Raw genomic sequence first — 24,686 nt, 5'->3', positions numbered from 1 at the left:
CAACCAACACAATTAATATCCTTGTTTTGGGTCAGGCCTTCCTCCTGTTGCTTGCTGCCAAGGATATTCCATGGCAGCAGAGATGTGTGCACAGCCAGAGATGATTTGGGGCGAGTGGGGAGGCAACGGATTCCTGCAAGGGGAAGAAGGAGAGAGACCTTCCTCCTACTTTGCTCCACCTTCACCATAGTTTGGCCATTAGCATCCTCACACAGAGGACTCACTATATTAAAGCAACAGTAGGCACTTATTTAGCCACCTAATGGTGCAGTGAGGAAAGTAACCTGCCTAGAGAGCAGGAGGCTGTTGGTTTGAATCCCCACTGGCGTGTTTCCCAGAATATGGGAAACTCCAATATTGGGCAGCAGGGATATAGGAAGGTATTGAAAGGCATCATCTCATACTGTGCAGGAGATGGCAATGGTAAAACCCCTCCTGTATTCTACCAAGAAAACCACATGGCTCTGTGGTCACCAGGAGTCAACACCTTCTCAACAGCACAACCTATCCTTTCAGGCTTTTATGTAGCACTTTTTAAGATCATTTTTCAGGCTCTTATATAGCCCCAAAGATCATTTTTAAAGATTATTCCAGTCCACTTTCTCTTTAAACTATTTTGTAATGAGTGGTTTAGCATCACATGTAGTTTGGCCTTCAGTCAATATTTTATTCTTGAATTTCATATGATTTGGGTTCTTTTTGAATGTCAGGACTCCAAATATTATATAGCTTAGGAATTGCTACACTGCCTTTGCTGCACTTGTTTTCTAGAATGGACTTATATCCTACAACATTACCTACAATAGATGATCTGACCTTTCCACAAGTATTGAGTTCAAGGTTTAAGGGTTATAAATTGAATGACTACGCAGAAGATTAATAATACTGCTGGACAGCCACAACTATACCCATTTAAACAAATTGTCAGTAGGAAAAGTTTAAAATCACAACTTCAGGGTGGGGTAATAACTGCCACAGATGAGCTGGATACTGTACAATTCTAATCCTTTTTCAGTTTTTGAATGGTTGTGCTTCAAAAGGTTTGCTGACCTGTATTAATTAACCTAATGACCCAGGGCCTTTTGACAGCCTGTAGCCCATTTTATGAGTACAGCCAATAATTTGTATCTGCAAAAAGCTTCAGGTGCACAGATAATTACAGCGGCTTCCTTTTTCACAATATGACTAAAATATAACCTATAATTACACAAATGGCACATTCTGAAGCCATTACAAAGGAAACTTAAAATTACAGGAAGGAAAAGCTAACTTTATTTTCACTATATCATATACATATAGAACAAAGTGGATAGCAGAACTTTGGCGGGAAGCTTTTACCTTTAAAATGTGACATGCTTTGCCCAAGTACCTGCAAAGCATTCAGTGAAGAGCTGAAAGAGGCCTCATTTGAAGCTCTTAACCAGAAAGTTCGTTGGATATATGTTAATTTAGACAATAGTAGCAACCTAACTTACAAAGCGGTTTCAGCTGTTATTCTTGGGTTTTGAAGCCAACATGCAACTATCGTCTTCAAAAAGCTCTGCACTAAGTTTCCTAGTTTATCATAATTTGAAGCATAAAATAAGAGAGAGAAAACTTATGTCCAATATAGCTACTTTCATGGCCAAAGATTATTTCCCATCACCACTGCAGTTTCTTTTTATCCTTCTCATCTCCCTGCACTTATTCCATTTATCCCAACTACAACACTGTCATCCTATTATTTTCTCTCCTCTCCTCATCTCTACAGCATCTTCCCCAATAATGAGGTTCTGCCACCCTCTCTTCGCTGGCATCTCACATTTTGTTTCTCTGTTCATTTGCATACTTGTACTTATTAAATCTCTTCAAAGTGTTTATTTCTCAAGGATCTGTCTGTTCTGCACCTCTGTTTGACTTTCTGTTGCCAGCTTCTCAAGAGTCCCCTTTATAATATTAATATGGGAGGGAAGCTGGTCTTGTGGTAGCAAGCATGGCTTGTCCCCTTAAGCTAAGCAGGATCCACCCTGGTTGCATATGAAAGGGAGACTAGATGTGTGAGCGCTGTAAGATATTCCCCTTAGGGGATGGAGCCACTTTGGGAAGAGCATCTAGGTTCCAAGCTGCCTCCCTGGCATCTCCAAGATAGGGCTGAGAGAGATGTCAGCCTGCAACCTTGGAGAAGCTGCTGCCAGTCTGTGTAGACAATACTGAGCAAGATGGACCAAGGGTCTGACTCAGTATATGAAAGCTTCCTATGTTCCTATTGCTCACCTTTACCTGTCTACAGGGGTGTAGGATCATATATATTGACATACTGTGCAATATTACGCACACCTTGTAGCATTGCATTAGTGCAGTTGTGTCAATGCAAAAATAGTGCAGTTGAAGTTACACAATGATATGGGCACTGAAAATAATGGCTGTATGGTTGCAAAAATCCAGACGCACTGTTTTTGTGTTCGTGCACGTGTACTTCCACGCAACTGTGAGACTTCACCATTGTAAGATGTGTGTAACGTTGCATGGTATGTCAGTCACTGTCCACATTCTCCAACTTCCATGCAGTCAGCTGAAATTTTCCTTGCATATAACAGTATGTTTTGTAGGGCTCTCTCCATCTGGTTGGGAACCAGGAAATGTGGGGTGGGTTACATTCAGTGAAGATGCACAGAGAAGGAGTGGCAAGTCTTGCCACCCGACAAAAATTTAGCTGATAATTGAAACTGACCCAGTGCATGTATAACAAGCCATGCACAATAAGTATTTTATGCATGGTTGGAAACCCTACCAAAAAAACAGGGACCTGGGCCATGCGGACAAGCCTACAGACATAGTTCTTATGTGCACAGGTCAGAGACAGGGCTTGCCTCTCCAATGCTACTGAACATATGAAAAGCCTAAGAGCCTCTAAATTGTACTGAGAGGTCCTTATGTACATACAGATGTATACATAATAATTGCATGCACATAGGATCTTTTCTGCCTTTCAGCTGAGCATATGGGGGTTCGGGATCAGTTTACAGGACACACAGTTCTGCTCCTCCCCATGCATTCAATGAAGTGCTGAAAGGGGCTTCTGTTTTGCTGATTGTGAGCCCATACAGAAAGGAATGTTACCATCCATGGGGTAAAACAAGCAACAAATGTGTGATTCATAAACTAGCTGTGGTAAAGCAGTCATAACTAATCTTGATGTAAGCGGAGGGGGCAAAAGGCAACACAAAAAAGGAAAGTAAGATGGCATTTGGATGGATGGATGGATTATTTTAATACCAAATGAGAATCCTTATTTTCTCTTTCAGAAAGTCAGTTTCTAATATTTTAATTTGGTTTGTTCCAGCGCTGCCTTCTATTTGCCAAAATAAAATGTTATAGTTTTGCGTAGATTAGAGCAGAAGTTATTAGGAACACAGCATGAAAGGAAGTGCAGTAATGAATAGCAAAGGAGAGCAAGTAATTCAGAACAGGCCAATAAAACTAAAAATTGCTTTCATTATGGCAAAAAGCAGGCATATTTCATTGTCATCTCTAATTTGCTCACCCAAAGTATTTGAGGCACTAATGGTGATTTTAAAGCTACCAGGCCTGAGATCATTGAGGATTATCAGTTAATAATATCCCAGCAACCCTACATGGAGAAACATCAGATCCTATCTAAGTTGACGAGAGAAGGGTAGGAGTGCTTATAACCCAGTTCTCAGAGATGTTTCCTTTCTCAATTACCGATATTTCACACTCAGCGCAGATACTTGGATTGAACTGGAAATGCTTCACAAACATAAAGCCAAGCACACAGAAGAACACTTCTAATAAACAAACGCCTGCAGTTGGGCATGCTGGCACCAAACACCTCCCACAGTAAACTCTCTGAGCTTTTAAGCCAATAAGTCACAGATGGAAAGAGGAAGGGTGACCCAACCATTTTGGAAAATTACACTAAAGCTATTTAATTTGAACCATTGCCAAAGTAGAAAGCAAATGCATTTGTGATCAAAATAGATTTAGAGCAAATCACAGACATGGAAAATTCCCATCAATTCAAGGGAGCACGTGTGGGCTAAGGCGGGGGTGGAGGCATGGTTCGCTGGCTCTGCATTTGTTAGCAGCAGCCCCACCAGCCCAGCATGGAGCTCCAAGTGTGCATTAGTGAGATGGTAAAGCAAGGAAAATCAATAATGGGGAAAACAAGAGGAGGCAAACAAAATGCTATGGAAGCTGGGCCAGATTAGTGATGGTATGGATGGACCATCTCCCTGGGCTTTTGGCCAGAAGAGTGCTCTTAAAAACAAAAAGGGGATTACCGTTATTTTAAAAATCAAAATGTTATCCCAACATACTTCTTTGAATTGTTCTGTCTACTTCTGGGTTCCCACGTGTAGTTCAGGCAAACAGTCCACTCTCTGGATTGCTTCTATGCCACCCTCATAACCAATCACAGTAAGCCGAAAGACAGAAGCAGAGGCACAAACAAGAAATGATTACTTGGGGATGGAGGCATGGGATGGCGCTCTCAGCAGGCACACCGGGATGGAAAATGCCAATACCCTCTACAGGTCACTGTGTCCTGGGGAAGGCCATCCCCTAGTGTTTAACTTCATGAAACATTTTAATTAGAAATTGCCATTTATTTGATTTCTTTAGAATACACATATTCAACAACAAAAAAATGTCCTCAAAGTGGTTTATGTAGAAAAGGAATGAGAAGATAGTTCCCCGTCCTCAAAGGAGTCACAACAATCTCAAAAGAAACACAAGGGGAACACCAGCAACAACCACTGGGAGGGACTGGGCTGAATAAGGACATTGACTAATTAGAGGAGAGCCATCATTTTAAGAAGATGCCCCTTTGTCCAGTTAGCAGGGGTGGGAATGTTCACGACCCCTGCTCTATCACACAGCCTAGAAAGTCAGGAGGGGAAGCTGCACTCTGGCCCTGCACCAGCTATAGCCTGTGTAGTAGATGCCGACTGGACTGGCAGGCTGCCTTTGCTGACCCCTGAGTGACGGAAGGAGCAGGGAAGAAGAAGGGTCGGCTTGACCGTGCAATGCAAACACCCCAGCTCAGTCGTAGCTTGTGTCAGCCAAAGGGGGGCAAACCAGTGAAGTCATGCTAATTAAAGGGCACGGCATAGACTGGGGACGTGTGTCCACGGCCTGGCCCACTCCCTCCTCTCATCATCACTCTGCTTCCAGGAAGCGCAGAAACCCTCTTCACTCCCCCATCATTTGCCCCTTAGTATTGGAGCCTACCCATCCACCTTGTATGGGTTATGACTGACTGTTGAGTCTGAAGTAGTAGAGATCTTGTTCCTGGTATGAACAGCATATGCAGGAGAGTAGGCGAAAGCGTGGCACACAGGCTTCCTGGCAGATCCTGCAGAATGCCTTGGGCTGTGATGTTGTGGCTGGCTGTTCTGGGATTTTCCCCTCGCATGGTCATGGGACAGTGGCATGGGGCTCTGTTTGTGTGTTGTGCACTATGGCAAAACTCTAGTGGCTGAGTGGACCCAGCCATTGGTATACATGCAAAGCCTTCCCACCCAGCCTCCATGATGAGCTGTGGGCAAAATTGTAGCTCTGGCAACAAAGAATAGCTCATATTCCAGTGCAAACTGGAAAGGTTCCCGGTTTAGTTTGTTGCTGCCATCCAAATTTCCACACAGCCTCTGCTACTTACATTTTTGGAAATTGCATTTCATTTGTCACCTACTTATTTTCCCGGGGAGATAGAGAGAGCATCTAAAGGAAATATAAAAGAAAACCAAACCTTTTCAGTCTGCATTATCACTTGGATAACAAACTTGGGAAACAGATTTGTGAATGGATTAATTTACTAATTTAAAAGCAGTCTCACGGGGCAGTATCAGAGGCTCAAAAGAAATAAATCACTGTCAGTATTTAATTTAGCAAGCAACGAGTCAGCCATTTCGTATCAACTATTTGGAATCAGCTTATCATCAGTGACTTAATAATATTATGCTGCTCAATAGTTTATTTTCAAACACACAAACAAAATGTAATTGTCAAAGGATACTGTAGCTATCCGTAGGTGACACAGCCAGCATCTGCCAGGGAGCTCCATTTTCAGGATTAATGCTAAAGAAAATCTGAGATGGTATATAGAAAGGTTACACAGTAATTGCCAAACAGTTTAAAAACTGTGTCTAAAACTATTAAGATCTGCAAACACATTGAAGGAGATTGCTATTTTCTTACCATGATCCCCTAAAGCAGGAATCCTTTTACTAAGATTTACATCCCAAATTCATACCTACCAAACTGTGAGATAAATTAAGGAAGTTTTCACACAAGAATCTTCACACTTTGAGCTTCTTGAATACTACTCATTTCCACACGTGAACGCTGCTAACTTGGTATTAAAAGTGAACACAGCCTATTTTTAAATTATATGTACATTCTAGCCAATTGACATAAGGGATGTGCCTGAACTGGTTCGGCACCTCCTTAGGGAAGTGCAGAAGCGGTTCAGGTGTTGGCATTCAAACTGGTTCGGCGGGGCGGGAATCACTTCCTTTAAAAAGCAGATAAGTAGGACCTTACCTACTCCTTCAGCACCATGTGCGTGCCGACGCCACGGGCAGGCTGCTGTGAGCAGTGCTTCAGCCACGTGCAGCCTTTTGATCAGCGAGCGCCATGCCCAGAAAAGCAGTGGGGTGGAGGAGGAGCAGGTAACATCTTGCTTACCTGCTTTTTAAAGGAACCGAACCCCACAGCTGCCTGAGCCGTTCTTGCAGATCCCTTACACATTATAGATTCAAAAAACGCAAAACGTGGTTTTAGCATCATGTGTGAAAACACTCTAAGGCTCCTCACCCAAAGCTTCATGTCCGCCTTCTTTCCCTATGCCTTGCTGAATGTAAAACTGATGAAGCTGGTTAAGATATTTTGATATTCATATAAAGTTCCTAAAGGTCTGTAGCAAAAAAGCATTTAGGACATTTTATATTGCTACAAGCTAAGACTAGAGAGCAGAATTCTCCCTGTTTGCAAGTCTAATCTTAATTCATTTGTTGCTAGCCCTTTGCATCATTTTTCTATCTTATCTTAATCTCCATAGAAGCTAAAGTATTAAAAAGGACTCTAGTTTTACCCAGTAGTTTTATTGCAATGCATGTATAATTTATCCACAGATTGGTATCATTTCATTCTCCAAAGTAAACACCTAAGGGTGTTCCAGCTCATTTTGGCTCCTCAACCCTTTTCTCCAGTTCAAGTGGTGAACAGAAACCATTGCAGGGCCAGTTCAGGATGTATAGCTTATACAATAAGCTTTCCACATGGTTGCCAAAGGGCAGGCCATATATTTAAAAAAGCATTTAGGGAGCAGATTCCACATCTGGCTGATACACCCCTCTGATAATATCTGTTATAATAACCCACATCCCTCAGGTGCTTTCTCATACCAAAGTTATTCATGCCTTAGGGCTAGGTGGCTCTGGTGTGATGGGAAGGAATCATGTGAGCTACATAACCCATGATGTGGTTCTTTCTAAGAGATATTACCAGAATGGTGTGGTTCAGCAACATTATGAGTTTCCAACCTCGCATTCCCAGATGTTGTTGGACTACAACCCCCATCATCCCCAGGAATGATGAGAGTTGTAGTCCAACAACATCTGGGGACTCAAGGTTGGAAACCCCTGAGCTACATGATAGGAGCAACCACACTATTCTGACAGCACATGAACTGGTACTAGCATAGCTAGGAAAGGTCCGTTCTGTGCCCTAGTCCAAGCCAGGATATTACTTTCCAATTTTTATTTATTTATTTAGAAAATGTATTGACCCCTGACTTCTTTAGACTCGAGGTGGTTTACATGAATTAAAATTCAAAACCCAGGCATGGAGCTGCTTTGAGTTACATGTTTCTAACAGGCTCAAGCAATGTTCCCTCCAACAGGGATTCCCAGATGATGTTCACCACAACTCCCAGCATCTCCAGGTGCAATGGCCTTTGGCTGGGGATTATGGGAGTGGCAGTCCATAACACCCGGGAATTCCTGTTAGAGAGAGCACTGAGCCCAAGTTACTGCTGGGACAGCTGAACAGGCCTTCTGGTCTAGAAAGACAGGGGACTCTGGGGAAATGAGCTAAATATTTATTTATTTGATTGATTGATTGATTGATTGATTGATTGATTGATATACCACCCTTCCAAAAATGGCTCAGGGCAGTTTACACAGAGAAATAACAATCAAATAAGATAAATAAAATGGGGGGGACGGCTCCCTGTCCTCAAAGGGCTCACAATCTAAAAAGAAACATAAGATAGACACCAGCAACAGTCACTGGAGGTACTGTGTTGGGGGTGGGTAGGGCCAGTTACTCTCCCCCTGCTAAATAAAGATAATCACCACGGTAAAAGGTGCCTCTTTGCAAAGTTAGCAGGGGTAAATAGACATCAAACAGTATGCCCATGAGTGATTTTAAACATTCAGTTCTCTGTCTTCTAAGCATTAGTGCACATGGATACATAACTCAGGCAGGAAGGACCTTGTGTTTTTCAGGAACATCATTCCTTCTCCTGGCTGAGTTCTACAGCACTGAACTGGGACTGGGAGTAGGCAATGGGCATGCCCACTGCCTTCATATGGCACAGTGGATCCTATCTACAACACTATCAGAGATTGAATTGGAAATCCAGTACTTACAGAGCATACAACTACAAAAATAAAAAGGCCAGAAACTTTTAGGAATCTTAAGCAGCACCTGTAAAAAATAAGGGAGAAAGGTTTGACAAGGAAAAGAACAGATAAACATATTAGTCCGTCCATCCCCCACCACGTATTTTTAAGGTAGGATTTTGATATACAAGGGAGAAAGTAAAGCTGAAAGAGTGACTTGCCAGGGATTACTCAAGGATGCTATGGCTGAGATTTTCATTAGTTTGTGTGGTAGGGATCCAAGGAGGTGCCTTGCACTGAATCAATCCATAGAAGCTATACTAGCTACTCTGATGAGTTGCAGCTTTCCAAAGTTCCAAGCATAGGCCTTGATGTCCCAACAACATCAAGGAGAAACTAGATGTGATGCCACTGAAAACAATTCCCCACTGCCATTCCGTATCTTCCATGTCTCACCTCCCATTAATGTCCTGAAATCACAACATTCTATATTTCCCTACTTCTGGGAGTGAATGAAATGGAGTTGTTACAGGGGAACACGGAACGTTGGGACATTCCATGGGGAAGGGGGAGCAGAATGTTGCATCCAACTTGGCCCTCAGCTAGAGATGCCACGGATTGGACCTGGGACTTTTTAACCAACAAGGATTTATGCTTTACCACTGCGTAATGACCCATCCCAGCTATATTGCATGTGGTATATGCCTTGACAATAAAATGCACTGGCATCCCAGTACTATATATTTAAAAAGTGCTAAAACTGTTAACCGCCCAGAGATGAAAGTTTGGATCGGTGTACAAATGTGATAAACAAACAAACAAAAAACAGTCCTGTGATTTGGAAAATTGATAATAAAGACTTTGAAATTAAAAAGGCATCATCAGTGGATAATCAACAGTATCTCAGAGTTGCTAATGCTTGTGAGATCCCCCCCCCAAGTCATATGTATTTAAAAACTGAGGCTACAGCTCTTTTTAATTATAGAGCTGCCTACCTCTAGATTATCCCAAGGCTCCTTTCTGTACATTGAAGGCTGTACTATTGTTAAAATTATGCGATTTTATATATTAGTTTATAAATTTATTTAGCAAATTTAATGTTGAACAGCATCCTGTGCATTAAACACAATATTGATTTAAACCTTTCAAAATAAGATTAAAATTATGATTACTAAAACAGGCCAACATTACTGCAATACAGTTAGCTGCAAGAAAAACAAGTATAAACCCTTGTTTTTCCAAGAAAAACAGTATAAACCCCTCCCCTGCACTTGCTCCTTCCCTGTGATCATTTACTCACCCCCACTCTCTGAATCAAATATATCCAATTTAGCATAAGGAAATAAAAAATACAAAGTGCCTCAAAATGTGAAATATGCATTCCACCCTATGCAACACCAAAAGTTTTATGGAGCTTCTGAGAACATTCCTTTTATGAAAACACCTCCTGCTCCCAAAGGTCCTGTTCCCAACAAACTTGTGGGAACAGCCTCCAACACAGGACTGTAGTGAGCAGCCTCCTCACCCCCACTAGAGTTAATAGGAAGTGAACTCCTGTGCTTGACTGACAGGCTGGCAACCCCAGGTCTTGACCTATCAATCCACCAGGTGGGTGAGACATGAGGGCTGCTGCTAGGGCTTCTGGGAAGGAGGAAAAGGAGGAAGAAGAGGGAGAGTGCAGAGCAGCATGGATTTTGCTCCCACATGGTGAATGCTGCAGGACAATCTCTCAGGGTGAGATATTTGCAGAAGGCTTGAACTTGCCAGGAATTTTGGTGAGTTTTCAAGGGAAATGAAGCCAGGGCATTTTGGCTTCGGAAATCTAGCATAGGGGGAAAGTTGTTTAGTCAGACGTTGCATTCGGAATTTATTTTGCTTTCTGTCTTTGCATATTCCTAAATATCTGTTCTTTGTAACTGTGTAACTAAGTTCCATTATGTACCGCCCAAGAAAGATCTGGGTGCTTTGAAAAATTCTTGTAACCAACCTAAGCATTTTTAAGTGCATCTAAAAAGCTAAAGCCTCAGATGGACCAGTCTGTAGCGACTGAATAAACTGTTTTTGTTCTTTTCTTTGTACAAGAGTCTCAGAGTTGGTTATTAACTCAGAAGTAGGGAGGTGGGGGAAAGCCCACTAGTGCACAGTGTCTCTGAGAGTTCAGCTCAGCTACCAGTAACCCACATGCACTCAAGCGCATGGGGAGCAGGTTTTTGTTTGTATTTGCCCAATAACCAGTTCAAGAGAGACCCCAAGACTAAAGCACTCTAGTCCAGAGGTCCAATCTTTGACAGTTTTTAGAGTGCTTGGTGGCAGCAAATTTAAACTGCCAGAATATTTTCTTTTTCTTTGGGGGCTTTTGAAAGTAAAAGATTTTAAACCAACCAGGCTGCTTCTCAGAGCCCTCAGAGCTGTGACTCAGCTGACAAGAGTCTTCCTCATGAGCTAGCTGAATGAGAAAGCTGGTCAGAATTGGCCAGCCAGGGAAGCAGTAACCTGGCTGGGTCAAGGGAAAATTCATTACAAGGACAATAAGTTGTGGTCAGATAAAAAGACAAAGAAAGACTTTTTATAAGCACAGGAGCACTTGTCTGCACCCAAAGAGCATTCTGTAAGTGAGTGTGGTGAACTTGGGTACAGAGGGACTGAGAGCATGCCAGCCAGCTATCCAATGGCCAACACACAGTGATGCAGTCTTCAAATTCAGAAGAGCAGGCACTCTCCAGGACAGCCCCATAGCCACACCCACTCTGACAGCCATGCCCCATGGCCACACACCCCACTTCGATAAATACATTTCGGGGGGGGGTTCTGTTACAAGAAGTCAAGGATCATGCAGACTCTGGGGAATGAATGACATGGAATGCCCTCTGAAATACACTGAGACCATAGAGAACTGCTGCCAGTCAGTGTACACAATGCTGAACTAGTTGGATCAAGGGACTGGCTCCTTGATAAGGCAGCTTCTTATGCTCCTAAGACAAGAAGAATGGTAGTAAACAATTGAAATAACAAGACCAGCACATTATTTCCATGTAGAAAGCCAACAGCTTTGCATCCCTGCTGAGACCCTGGAAGAAATAAGTTCCAGGACTGCGTCCCTACCCATCCCTGCAGCACTACACCACTGCCCCCACAGCACCACCACACTTTGTATTAATGCCCCCTGTTGTCCCCAGGTTCAGCACTGCTCTGCCAATGCAAGCACTGAGTGCAAGGAGAGCCAGTTGCTGCCTCGTTTTCTGCCCCCTTGCCCCACACAGATTGTCTACAGAGGCAAACACTGAACCTGGAGTTAACACCACAGTAGGGTGAGGTTAGGGAGAATGAGGCAAAGACAGTTTCTCCTCATGGGATTTTGGCCACCCAAAATTCCAAATTGTGGATAGAATTTCTCTCCAGGTTCAATGCTTTCCTCTGTAGACAAGTACTGGTCTAGATGACGGCAGAGGTTATGACCACAGAGTGTGTCAGCACCAGGCAATGGTGGTCCATCTGGGTGGGGCAAGGGAGCAGAACGAGGGAACTCCCTGGCTGCCTCGTTCTCCCTAACCTCATCCCACCATGGCATTAACCCCAGACATGTGGGCTGGTCTTTCACGAGGTTGGGGAACTGGGCAAATGACCAGATCATGCACCTGGGGTTAACACTGGCAGCACAAAGTGAGGGAAAGTGAGGCAGATGGGTCAGGGTAAGAAGAGTGGGAATAAGCCACACCTGCAGCTCATTTTCCATACCCTCCCCACCTGGATAGGCTACCAATGACCCCAGGAGGCATGAGTAGCTGCCACACTCCCATTTCCCCTCTACCTAGGTGTAGCATACCTACTTAAAAAATGCCTGAATAGGGAAAAACACTTTTAGATTCTAGCTCAAGTGCACATATCATAAATCTTATCACAGTCAACCCATGTGCTTCAGAAAACATAAGTACATTCTTTTTGTTAACAGGAATCTCATCGTAAGTGACAGCCAGGATCGCCACTTCACATATTACAGTTCTGCATGAATGACTCCCACCATCTGTAAAACTTAACATCGCCAAAGAAGGAGAACAATTTTCAAGGATATTTCTGTAAGGGTCCAGTGGTGCACCCTTCAGTAATTTGTGGGATAGGACTGTTCACTTATTCAAGAAACACTCTAAATTGGCTTCAGTTGCCCTGAGAAAATTACCAAGTAGTCAGATTAGCTACATAGCACTGAGATAGCATCACATTAACTGTGTGATCCCTTACTGGCTGGGATCACACTAGGAATGAAGGAAAAACCTAAACCATGAGAAAAGCAGCACTGAAGCAACAGCATATAGGAGAAATAATGGTAGTGAACACTGTATACAAACACACACACACACACTGTGAAAATTTGAAGTTTTAAGCGTTTGGAGATAGGGGGAAATATTGCTATTTCTCTGCTCCTGAAAGCACTACTTTCAACCAGCACAGATTCAGCACAGTCCTACATGCTTGTAGTGCAGATCTGGATAGCATTTGTTCTATTCGTGGCCATTGAGAAAATCTTTAGATCCTTGAGAAGCAAATGCCATGGGGCTCTGTCCCGCACCACCACCCTTTTTCTTCCTCATCCACACCAATCAAAACCAATTCTCCCTTCCCTTATTCTAATCTGCAGGGTTGCAGTCCGAGCATGACTGCATGATCAAGGAGGCAGGGCCTGTTTTCCTACCCCTGCTGTTGAACTGCTCTCCCAGGAAATGCACATGACTACCCACCCAAGAGAGCTGGACCTCAGGAATTTGTCCTGCTTTCTCTGCCCTTTCAAGGTCTCTCATCTCTAGCACAATGTTTTTTTGTTTAGATCTGCAGCATGCATGACTCATAGCTCTCATTGGAGCTTTGCGGATTTAGGCCATCTCAGCATCTGGTAACTTTAGTGTGTTTATTCAACAATACAGCATCAGAAATATTGGAGGGAACCATTTGTCAGGACTACATTTTTGCTGCACTATAAAAGAAACAATACAGGAGGAACTGCCAACTGCTCTACAGTAAAGAGAGCAATTACATCTGGCTGTGCTTACACAGCAATGATACAGAACAAGGAAACACCATGCTACTTTTAATGTATTAATATAACTATAATTAAAACAGAAAATTGGAAGTTAAGAAGAATGGCTGAGAAAAAAACAAATATTGGGCACAAGACTTTTTTTTTTTTTTTGCAAACTTTATACCTATATACTGAACATCCTTGTTGACACCTGGGTTGTGTGCAGCAGAATAGTTTGCAATATGGTGTATTAGCTATTTATTAGCACTAATTGGCCAATTGGCCAGATATGAAACAGTACTTTCATACAGCTTTACTACCTCAGGTAAGTAATGAGAAAGTGCTTGCTAAAGATCTACTCTACATGTGTAAGGTACAAATTTTCATGCAAGAGAATACAGAAGTGGAGTGCTAAACAGAAACAAGGGGAGATAGATTGACTGCAAGATGTTGTGCAGACTGCACCATTTCCACACATGAATATCAGAAATAGTCAGTGTAAAAAAAAATTAAAGCCTGTTTACACATTAAATTTGCTTTAAGTCATCTTGAGTATGCCCCCGCTACAAGATTTGCAGTTATGGATTTTGGTTTCTGCTGACTGTGGTTTCTTAGTAGCAGAAAGCTTAGGAAGTTCTGAGGGGGTGCGGGGAAGAGTAGAGTTAAAGAACTTGGTTAGCTCCCTGAGGAAAAGTATGAGAAGACGATTCTCTCTCAGAAAAGTGCTTTACACATGACAGCAGAATGGTGGATGCCTCTTTTCTGTGCATTCATCCTTCCTGGTAGGGTGTCAGTTCATTGAGGAAGTGCCATGCATTTGAGCTAACCCATGTAGTTGTGAGCTTTCCATGGTTGAAATAGCACCATGGAATTAATCAAAAATAAAGAAAAGTAGTTCCACTGTGCTGCCATGATATATAAAGGGTACCCACACAAGCCCTTAAATCTGTATTTCTTTCAGATATCACCCTACCTGGATCCCAAGACCCAGGAAGGAACTCACTGCCATAAATTATTAATCCTTGGAGTTAAACTATGTTACATTTTAAAAATCATATGTATCAAACAATATCAGTTTTATTTAAATATGACTGAAAGGCTAACCCAGTCATCAAAATGAAATATGACATGACAACAATTTCATAGTGTAATTTTTAAAGAGTTGTTCAAAGAAAAATCTTCATACAAAGACAACACATTTTCCTTTCATATAAATTATCACCTTTAAAGCTTAAGAGATACTGTTTGCTTAATCCCTTTTGCTGAGAACATAAATCTGACCAGATTTTATCTATTTCATTAGGGTGTCCTGCTTGAAAATCAATGGCATGATATGACAAAACATAGGGAGTGTTATTTTACTCATTTGCTGAAAGCAAAATCGATTCTATGACTCCTTCCCTTGGCCCTTAATGCTTGCAGAAACATTAATAGGAACAAAAGCTGGACTCGTACCTCATCTTAGATAAATTGAATTTGACATGAAAGTGGTCCAGCATTTCAGATTTCTCTGAGGAAGCGGATCTGGAAAAGCTGGGCATTTCACTTCCCAGTTGAGATCGTTGCTCAAATTCTGCGAAGCTGTTTTCCCAAGAATCATCATCTGTGATGAAATCTGTATTGTGAACAGCCATGCATCTTAACCTGTAAAACATTGATGACAACTATCAGCACAAACCATACTCTGGTATGTATGTGTGTGTGTATGTATGTATGTATTTCATTAATATACCGTCCCATACAAATAAGTCCCTGGGTGGTTCACAATATAAAACCATTAAAACATTAACATGATATCCTAAGGGTTGGCCCTGTTGGTTGGAAGTGCTGCCTGTGACATCAAACAACAACAAAAATCAAGGAGGCTCAACTTTTGTGAGCTGTAAAGGGGTAAAGGCTCTTTACACCCAGAAGATGAGCTTGCTTTCCTATCCTGTAGCTGCACACCTGGGTGAGGTGTGAAGATGATATAGCCTTAAGCTACTTTTTTTTTTTTTTGGTAGTGCATAGGTGTGGGGGAGAGCATGTGAGAGAGAGATAATTTAAATGTGCTGACCTGTTTCTTGTCTTTCCCAGCAAAGTATTGAAGTGGAAATCCATACAATATAGCCATGCTCAATTTGCAGGGACTCCAGAGTGAGGGGGATCAGTGGGAAGGAGAGATCAGCCCCTTAATTATGATGACCACCTTAACTACTCTTTGCAGAAAGTGATGGAAGAGGCATGATTTGGCTAAGTTGGGGGGAAGTCCGTGTGGCACATGTGATTTCATTAAGACTTTCCCCTACCTTTACCCTCACAATTAGAAGAGCACTGCAATGTAGGAATTACTGGGGAATAGCAGCCTCTATTTGCTTCACTCTCAAACAAGCTCACTTGACATTCAGCTGAGGAATGATGAAAATTTATATATTCTATACAGCATGGGGGGGGGAGTCTCTTTCTTAATCATGATTAAAATGAACAACCTAAAGGTATGCACTTACTTGGGAAATCTGTACTTGTCTAGGATCAAAGTTAAGATTAATGGTTTCAATATGCTTCAAGGCACCAAGAAGCCAATCTAACAAATTCTCTTTCAGTTCATGAGAAGATGACTGGAGACAAAGGAAAAGCTACTTCAAGCTGAAGAACCTTAGACCAAACTAGCATAGATAGTTGTTTCTTTCTAAGAATCTTTAACATGTTCTTCTAGTCATTCATGACAGCCTACACATGAAAGATGCTGAAAAAACACTTCCATGCAATGATGCAGTGCTCCAATTGGAGCTCTGATGCTGCTTGTAAGCCCCATAAAATAAGATCTGGACCCTCCACATAGACAGCAGCACCACATGTTCCTGGTGGCCGCTAACTCTGAAACGGGCCATTTTTCCACATGATCAGACCATCACACATGGTAAGAGACATACAAACAGTATAACCCCTGCATACACAGAGAACACAAGAAAGAAATATTTTCAGCACATAGGCTGGAATGTTTGAAGTACCCCATAAAAGAGTGAAATCAAAATGAAGAGGAAAATTGATTCCTACTGGACTGCTCCTGAATAGTAGGCAGGATCTAGACTAAGCTACTCATGCTCCTGATATAAATTAGACACTGTAGTGGCCCTATGGGTGAGATGGGGAAGCAGTAAATGAGCTCCTCTTCCCTTCCTGGCTGCAAGATGGGGTGGTGGTAAACAAGTTCCTCTCCTTGCTCTGGCCATCTCTCTCTCTCTCTCTCTCTCTCTCTCTCTCTCTCTCTCTCTCGCCTTACCCACCACCACTGCATTAACCCTAGGCTCATGGACTGATTATTAACCTAGTTGGGGAACTGGGGAAATAACCAGCCTGCACACCTAGAATTAACATGGCAATGGGCAAGATGAGGCAGAGTGAGGCAGCCAGGGCAGGAAGACAAGAGCAGGAACCAACTGCACCTCTGGCTCATTTTCTGCTTTCCCGCATCCCGCCCATATGTACCTCTACCAATTAAACAAGTGTTTCATTACTATTTTCCCATCATTTCAGTTGGACAAGGTCATGACTAGCTTAATCTGGTTCCGGCCCAGTGTGTTCTCTGAATCTTCCAAAAGAGGAGTCCAAAATCAGACTCTCCGTCACTTCATAGGGAGCCTGGGTCCACCATAAGGAATGACTTTTTAACTACTGAAAGAATACCAGAGGAGAGTTGCAGAAGGTTCTAATGGCTTCACTGTCCATACATAAATATTATTTAATATCTTTAGGCTACAGTTCAGTGCAGGGTTAAGTCATCTTCAGCCAGCATTAGCTGTTCATAGAATTGTGGTCCTAATATCAAATAAAAATTGCTTACCCATTTTGCTCAGTGGAAACTTTCAAGAGAGGGGTCCTTTCCGTAAAGCAGCTATCTTTGGGTCTTGTGCTGAAGAATTTGGGGAAACTGAAGTGATACCTTTAAAGAGAGAGAGAAAGAGAAGTAACAAATAGTAAATATATTAGATCACATCCCCGAAGCTGTATGAAGGGTTGGTGTTGTTTTAAGTGAGAGTATATTAGACCGGGCAGTCCTATACTCCAATTGCATCCACTACCAACTAAATTAGCTACCACCTGGGCAATCCTATACTCTAGATACTCCAATCACAAGGCAGCATGCTGATGATGCCTCCATGTGGACCAGGTATAGAAGGAGAATTAATGCATGGAAACAAAGTCATGCCTAGTGACAAGCAAATCCCATCCAGTCAGGTTCTAAAAATGAAACTGAACAAATGATTCCCCCTCTAAGTACAGAAAATTGTTCTTTATTTTTGTTCCCATGAAGGAATGCAACTGTTCCCACTCTTATGTAATTGGTTCTGTTATAGTCAGCATTTCAATGTGAAATGGTCACCTTTAAAAAAGAGAGAGAGAGAGAGCTCTTTTGCCTTGATAGTGGAGTTAGTCCATTTTAGCTCCAAAAGAGTAATTTGGAGTTCAGTACTAGGAAGGTAGCCACCTAATGGCATAATGGGGAAATGGCTTGACTACCAAGCCAGAGGTTGCTGGTTCCTACTGGTATATTTCCCAGACTATGGGAAACACCTATATTGGGTAGCAGCGATATAAGAAGATGCTAAAAGGGCATTATCTCATACTGCATGGGAGAATGCAAAAGTAAACCCCTCCTGTATTCTACCAAAGACAACCACAGGGTTCTGTGGTCGCCAAGAGTCGACACCAACTCAATGGCACGCTTTAATGGAACCTTTAACTAGGAAGGTAAGGAAATGACTGTTTCTCTGGGAATTTCAGAAGTTCTCCAGGAAGTTCAAAAGTTCATTTCCCTTCATTTCCCTTCAACGTCATACAGATCTGTGTGTGCATACACTGTACACAGATTGTACATGTGTTGGACATAACATGTGAATAAGGCTCATGAGTAATGAAAAAGTTCTTCATTAGGGTTCTTTGCATTAACTGTAGTCTCAGTACCAAAATTTAGTCTTCTCTGTAAAAACAGGAGAGTATAGCCTTCCAAGCATAATCAAAACTGTTGTCAAAACCTTGTCTTTTTATTCCAACATTTATTGTGAGCACATTTGCAACGCAGGTGCAAATGTTGTCAACAATTCTGACGATCAGTTCTGCATGAAGACAACTGCAATGCTTACCCTTTACACCTGCTACCCAATATATTATAGAACTGATCAATCAGTCCTTTTTTTAACATAAAAGGGTTATTGGTCACAAGATCATGTTGTACCATGATAATAAATTTGGCCCCTTCTATTCAAGCTTATTGTGTCGGCGTGCTCCTTGGGACTGGGGTGTGGGGACAATAGTCTCCCTTGCTTGAGGCAGTTTTGTTTTCATAGATGTGTCCCAAGAATTTTTGTTCACTTCTTGCCTGTTCCTGGTTCTTCAACTCTATGGGGAAAGTCACAAGACCACTTATCACATGGAGGATACTTTGAAAATGATTAAAATAATACAATTTCCTGCTCTTTTTATCCCAGCCCTTCATTGCTTTTTGCCACTAAGTTCCATTAGCTATGCCCATCTGGTTGTCTGTTAACTGCCCTCTGAGTCTGTGAACATTCCCTTCCATTGAGTAACACAGGGTCAGTATGCAGGGAGTGAGTTACTTCTTAGGTTTTTTTCTTCAGATTTCTGAAATTGGTGTATTTGCAGGTTACCTCAAGTCTGCTGGTACCTCCCTCTCACCTGCAGATGCTTCAGTTATGCATCCACAAGGATCACAAGATTTCCAGTGTTTTTGGAAATAGATGTAAGAGTATGGTAAAACATCACTGGACAACTTAAATGTAAATAAATGTAGGGAAACCTTTACAATTTCTTTTCTGTGAAGCTAAACAAATTTACAAGCTGTATGTGGCAACCCACCAGGATTGTGCTAAACCTCTTGACATTGTTTCCTCTCTAGTCCTACTCAGCCATTATTTCAAAAAAGCTGTATGCAAGTATAGCCATCCCAAAGAGCGCTGGAAGTTCCAACATAGTATGTTATTCACCCCAACCACCCATTGTCCCCACACACACCCATCAGTCAGCCCCCGCCCAAGCTTGCTGATCATGGAAACACCCACAATCATGATTAGGGTGTTGGCCTCTTGAGACCAGCGCTGCCCTAACCATGAAGAGAGTGGGCAGGGGTGGTGAGTGATGTGCCAGTATGGGATTTCTGGCATACTTTGAAATGACTGTGCTCACATACATTATTTTTTTTTTGAAATATCATCTGAACACGGCTTCTGTGACAGCAAAAATAGGGTTATCAAGCAGCTGGCAGACCACAGTGCATAGAAACATAGGAAGTTGCCCTATACTGAGTCAGACCATTGGTCTACAGGTGAAACTCGGAAAATTAGAATATCGTGCAAAAGTCCATTAATTTCAGTAATGCAAATTAAAAGGTGAAACTGATATATGAGACAGACGCATTACATGCAAAGCGAAATAAGTCAAGCCTTAATTTGTTATAATTGTGATGATCATGGCATACAGCTCATGAAAACCCCAAATCCATAATCTCAGAAAATTAGAATATTACATGGAACCAAGAAGACAAGGATTGTAGAATAGAACAATATCGGGCCTCCGAAAAGTATACAGTGTACTGTGCTTGATTGGCCAGCAAACTCGCCTGACCTGACCCCATGGAGAATCTATGGGGCATTGCCAAGAGAAGGATGAGAGACATGAGAACAAACAATTCAGAAGAGCTGAAGGCCGCTAATGAAGCATCCTGGTCTTCCATAACACCTCATCAGTGCCACAGGCTGATAGCATCCATGCCTCGCCGCATTGAGGCAGTAATTGCTGCAAAAGGGGCCCAAACCAAGTACTGAATACATATGCATGCTTATACTTTTCGGAGGTCCGATATTGTTCTATTCTACAATCCTTGTCTTCTTGGTTCCATGTAATAATCTAATTTTCTGGGATTGTGGATTTGGGGTTTTCATGAGCTGTACGCCATGATCATCACAATTATAACAAATTAAGGCTTGACTTATCTCACTTTGCATGTAATGCGTCTGTCTCATATATCAGTTTCACCTTTTAATTTGCATTACTGAAATTAATGGACTTTTGCACGATATTCTAATTTTCCGAGTTTCACCTGTATCTAACTCAGTATTGTCTTCACAGACTGGAAGCAGCTTCTCCAAGGTTGCAGGCGGGAATCTCTCTCAGCCCTATCTTGGAGAAGCCAGGGAGGGAACTTGAAACCTTCTGCTCTTCCCAGAACGGCTCCATCCCCTGAGGGGAATCTCTTACAGTGCTCACACTTCTAGTCTCCCTTTCATATGCAACCAGGGCGGACCCTGCTTAGCTAAGGGGACAAGTCATGCTTGCTACCATAGGACCAGCTCTCCTCTGGGTCATGCAATGTACAGTCCTGACACAGGCTATCATCCCAGATTTGTAAGAAATTCTATACCAGGCAAGTATCAGTTACATGCTGAGGTGCAAAACTTTTAAAAGAGGATTTAAAAGTAGAATTAGAGATACACTCTTTCTTGAATAATTTAGTGCCTAAGAAGGTATATGGTTCTTTCAGAGGAGGCACAAGATGCTGATCTAAATCAAAGGCCACTGCTTTCATGTCACATATCCCGTATCAGTGACACAAATCTAATTAATGTCTGTGGAAATCCCTGAGGAGTGAGCAAAAGAAGCTAGACAGAAAATACATTAAGCAGCAAACTGGTTCAATATGATTGTTGTCCTCAACATTTGGAGTTCATAGAACAACTGGAAAGTTAGCAAAGCAGGCCTTCAATGTTACACAATGTGCTAACTCAAAAATGTTCATAATTCAAATTCCGCTGCTCCTAAATGCATCAAATCACTCACCAAATTCAACCAAAACACACACACACAAACACACTACCGTACATACCACATTTTACCACATGATCCCTAGTTCCGGAATGTTATATCATCAAATATATCATCCCTCATCAAAGTAATCTTATGTTTCTTTAATCTTTATTCAGAAACAACTCCATATCTCCCTTTCCTTTCTGATTCCACCCCCAGATCCCCACAGGGACAAACTTCTACAATAATTAACAAAACATAGAAGATTGCTAGACAGAACACAATATGCAGTTTGCTTGTTTGTTTATACCGGCACAATTGTGCCAGCATAGTTAAGCAGAAGAATGTTTTCAGTGTTCCACTATTATAAACCCTGAACATTCTATTGCTTCTCAAATCAAAAACATTTGTCCGATCTGCCTGGCCATCAGCACACATTCACTAGGTAACAAGAGACACCTACCTTGCAAATCTGGTGAAAAGTTGTTTGAATAGGGCTAGTCGATCAGGCTAATGCCAAAGAGGAAACATAATAGTTTTTAATGTATCTAGACCGAGCTCAATTTCTAAAATGAGAGGTCTTGAAGTTCAAGTAAGCCTGGAAGTCACACTTTCTGGGATGGTTCAGACAATACGTCTGCTAGCCCATCCTAACCACATGGAGAAGGAGCATGTTTGTGTGCATCTTTTCCTATCTAACAATGTCCTACCACCACCTAATCACACAGGTGTATTTAATCAGTTCAGATGGCTCTATCCATCACCAACACAGCATCCCTCCAGGGGCTGTTGCTGGTGTCTATCCTAGGTTTCTTTTTTAGATTGTGAGCCCTTTGAGGACAGGGAGCCATTTTAGTTATTTAGTTATTTTGTTATTTATTTCTATGTAGACCACTTTTGGAACTTTGTTGAAAAGCGGTAGATAAATATTTGTTGTCTTCATTAAGGGGCAAATCAGATAAACCACCCTTCCTCCTGCAATTAGGCAATGGCAGGATGTTGCAATGGTGAAAGATGTGGTGCACCCATGCACCTCCCCATATTTAGGATGGATTGTTCAAGGTGTTGGCTGAACCAGCTCGCTGTACTGGAAGCCATTACACCTAAAATCTCAGGTGTGTAGGGACCAGCTATAATAGGACAGTTTGAGAAAATCATATGTATGTATGTATATATATATATATATATATATATATATATATATATATATATATGGCATACCCATGGCTAATCCTGTGCGTTGCAGTTCTCACGGGATTTCTTGGCAGGGCAGAGCAGAGCACAGTAGGGGGAGCCTCTCTCCTAGCCAGCCTGCCAAGGAGGGAGGAAGATCGAAGAGGAGGAGGAGGAGGAGGAGGAGGAGGCTCCACTGCGAGCTGGCGAGAGAGCACACGTCGGCTCCGACCGACTGCCTCCTCACAAGGATGGCTGAGCAGGCGGTACATGAAGGGCAAGAATGTACTGGCCGAAGGGATGTGAGGAGAGGACGAATTAACTAAAGGGAAGTGGGTGGAGAACGAACTGGCTGAAGGGATAGAGACGAAATGAAGACGGGGCAGGGAGCTGGATCAGTTGCGGGGGCGGAGAGACAGGGAGAACTAGGAGTGCAGATGCTCTGCCCTGGGTCAGCTAGTATATTAGAAAAAGCTAAGCTGTGGATCTTGGATCTGAAGACTGGTGAACTAGGAACACTTGTTTGACCCTCAAGGAACTAAACTGGGTTCACACCAAATTTGAAGTGTGATCTCTTGCCCCTCCTTCCCCAAGAAAACAGGCTTGGCTGTGTTTTGAGTTAATGCAGCATATGTCTGTTAAAGGAAAAAAAGAGTAGTCTATAGATTAAATGCATTGAATGTATAAAAAATGGCCTGATATCTTGCTGGATAGACTCTGAGTTATTCTGTTTCTAACTAAATAGACTAGAACAAATATTTCTGGCTGTATAATCCTCTTTAATACTGTTATACAACTATGAACAGATTTGTAATGGCAACCTTCTGGATACATGTTGCTATTTAACCTGTGATATAAAAGCATTAGCTCTTCAAAAGCTTGTTTTCATCCATTCCCGATATATTTACCTGACAGGTTTGGGGCACAGGTATTGCTGTCTTTAGTGGAGTGAATGAAGACAAGACAAAAATAATAATTTAAAAAGTGAAACCAAAACTGTCATTTCCAAAAAATGATGATGCAACGTTTGTTCTAAAAAAGAAACATGAAAAACAGGGTGGGGGAGGATTCTCTTTTTAACTGGCCAAACTTCTTTTGGTGAAAGAATGCAAGGGTTCTTTTCAGAAAGAAGAGCAAACTACTCCATCGGACCCACAGTTTGCTTCCATCCCTCCACCCCCATGGGATGCTCCCAGATGATCACAATCTTCAGTCTGGCAGCCGGCAAATGAGGTGGGACTGGCTGGGTAGACTTCTTCCAACCCTGGAAAGACAGCCTGCACCAGCCAATGGGATGGAAGCCCATGGGAGGAGCTTCCTCCCTTAACTCAAGTTTGGGATGAAATCCCAATCCGGTCCAGACAACACATTGGAAGGAACAGACCTTTGGTTGGGTGAGTGGAACTCACTACAGACCAAGGGTTCTTTCCTATGTTTGGGGATGAAATTGGAACCACAGTTGGATCCAGGAACCACAGTTCTGATCATTCGAACATTGGGGTGGGGTGGGGGGCCAAACCAGAGGCAAGTTTGCCTCAGGTTCCCCGTTATGTCCAAAAGCAGCCAAGGTTTCTTCTTTGATCAACATTTGTAGTATCTGTTCTACACTCCCTGTTAGAAATGGAAGCAAACACAGTAACCCTGTATCCTGAGGCAATATGCCCTGTCAATCTGTAAAACTGCTATTTAACAACAACGACTGATATGATCTGCATATTTTCTGCAATGTGGTGTCATATTTGTTCTTATAATCAATACTAGTACAACTGAAAATCAAAGAAAAACCAGTTACCTCATCACTCCTTCTCCTCCCCTTCCTCCTGCCCCACCTTGGCTTTACCATTCCTTTTATCAGACACATTCATTAAAATCAGGTTTTCATCTAAGAGGTTTACATGATGAAACAGCTGTCAATAAAATCCTAAAGAGGATTGGTGCTCACATGTCACTGGCATGACTGAAGGGGCAAAGTTGCTCCTAGAAAGATTAGAGTTTGGATCTATCTGAGGTTGCTTTATTAAAAATAAAAATAAAAAAAATTAAAAAGACTGCCAAAAGCACATTACATAAATCAA

At 42.1% G+C, this 24,686-nt stretch overlaps 1 protein-coding gene across 1 annotated transcript in view; it reads right to left on the bottom strand.

Moving 5' to 3' along the window:
* OCA2 (OCA2 melanosomal transmembrane protein) overlaps positions 1-24,686 on the bottom strand; it is a 288,607-nt gene that overhangs the window by 210,191 nt on the left and 53,730 nt on the right. Inside the window, exons 3-6 of the mRNA XM_053312437.1 lie at positions 17,462-17,560; positions 15,094-15,282; positions 8,655-8,712; positions 6,017-6,089 (exon numbers count right to left, since the gene is read on the bottom strand). Of these exons, the coding sequence (XP_053168412.1) occupies positions 6,017-6,089; positions 8,655-8,712; positions 15,094-15,282; positions 17,462-17,560 (419 nt within the window). The remainder of the gene's footprint in view (positions 1-6,016; positions 6,090-8,654; positions 8,713-15,093; positions 15,283-17,461; positions 17,561-24,686) is intronic.

This window comes from Hemicordylus capensis, chromosome 3, assembly GCF_027244095.1.
Source record: "Hemicordylus capensis ecotype Gifberg chromosome 3, rHemCap1.1.pri, whole genome shotgun sequence".
Lineage (NCBI taxonomy): Eukaryota > Metazoa > Chordata > Lepidosauria > Squamata > Cordylidae > Hemicordylus > Hemicordylus capensis.
The sequence above is the reverse complement of the archived record's forward strand: the minus strand, read 5'-3'. Positions and strand labels throughout refer to the sequence as shown.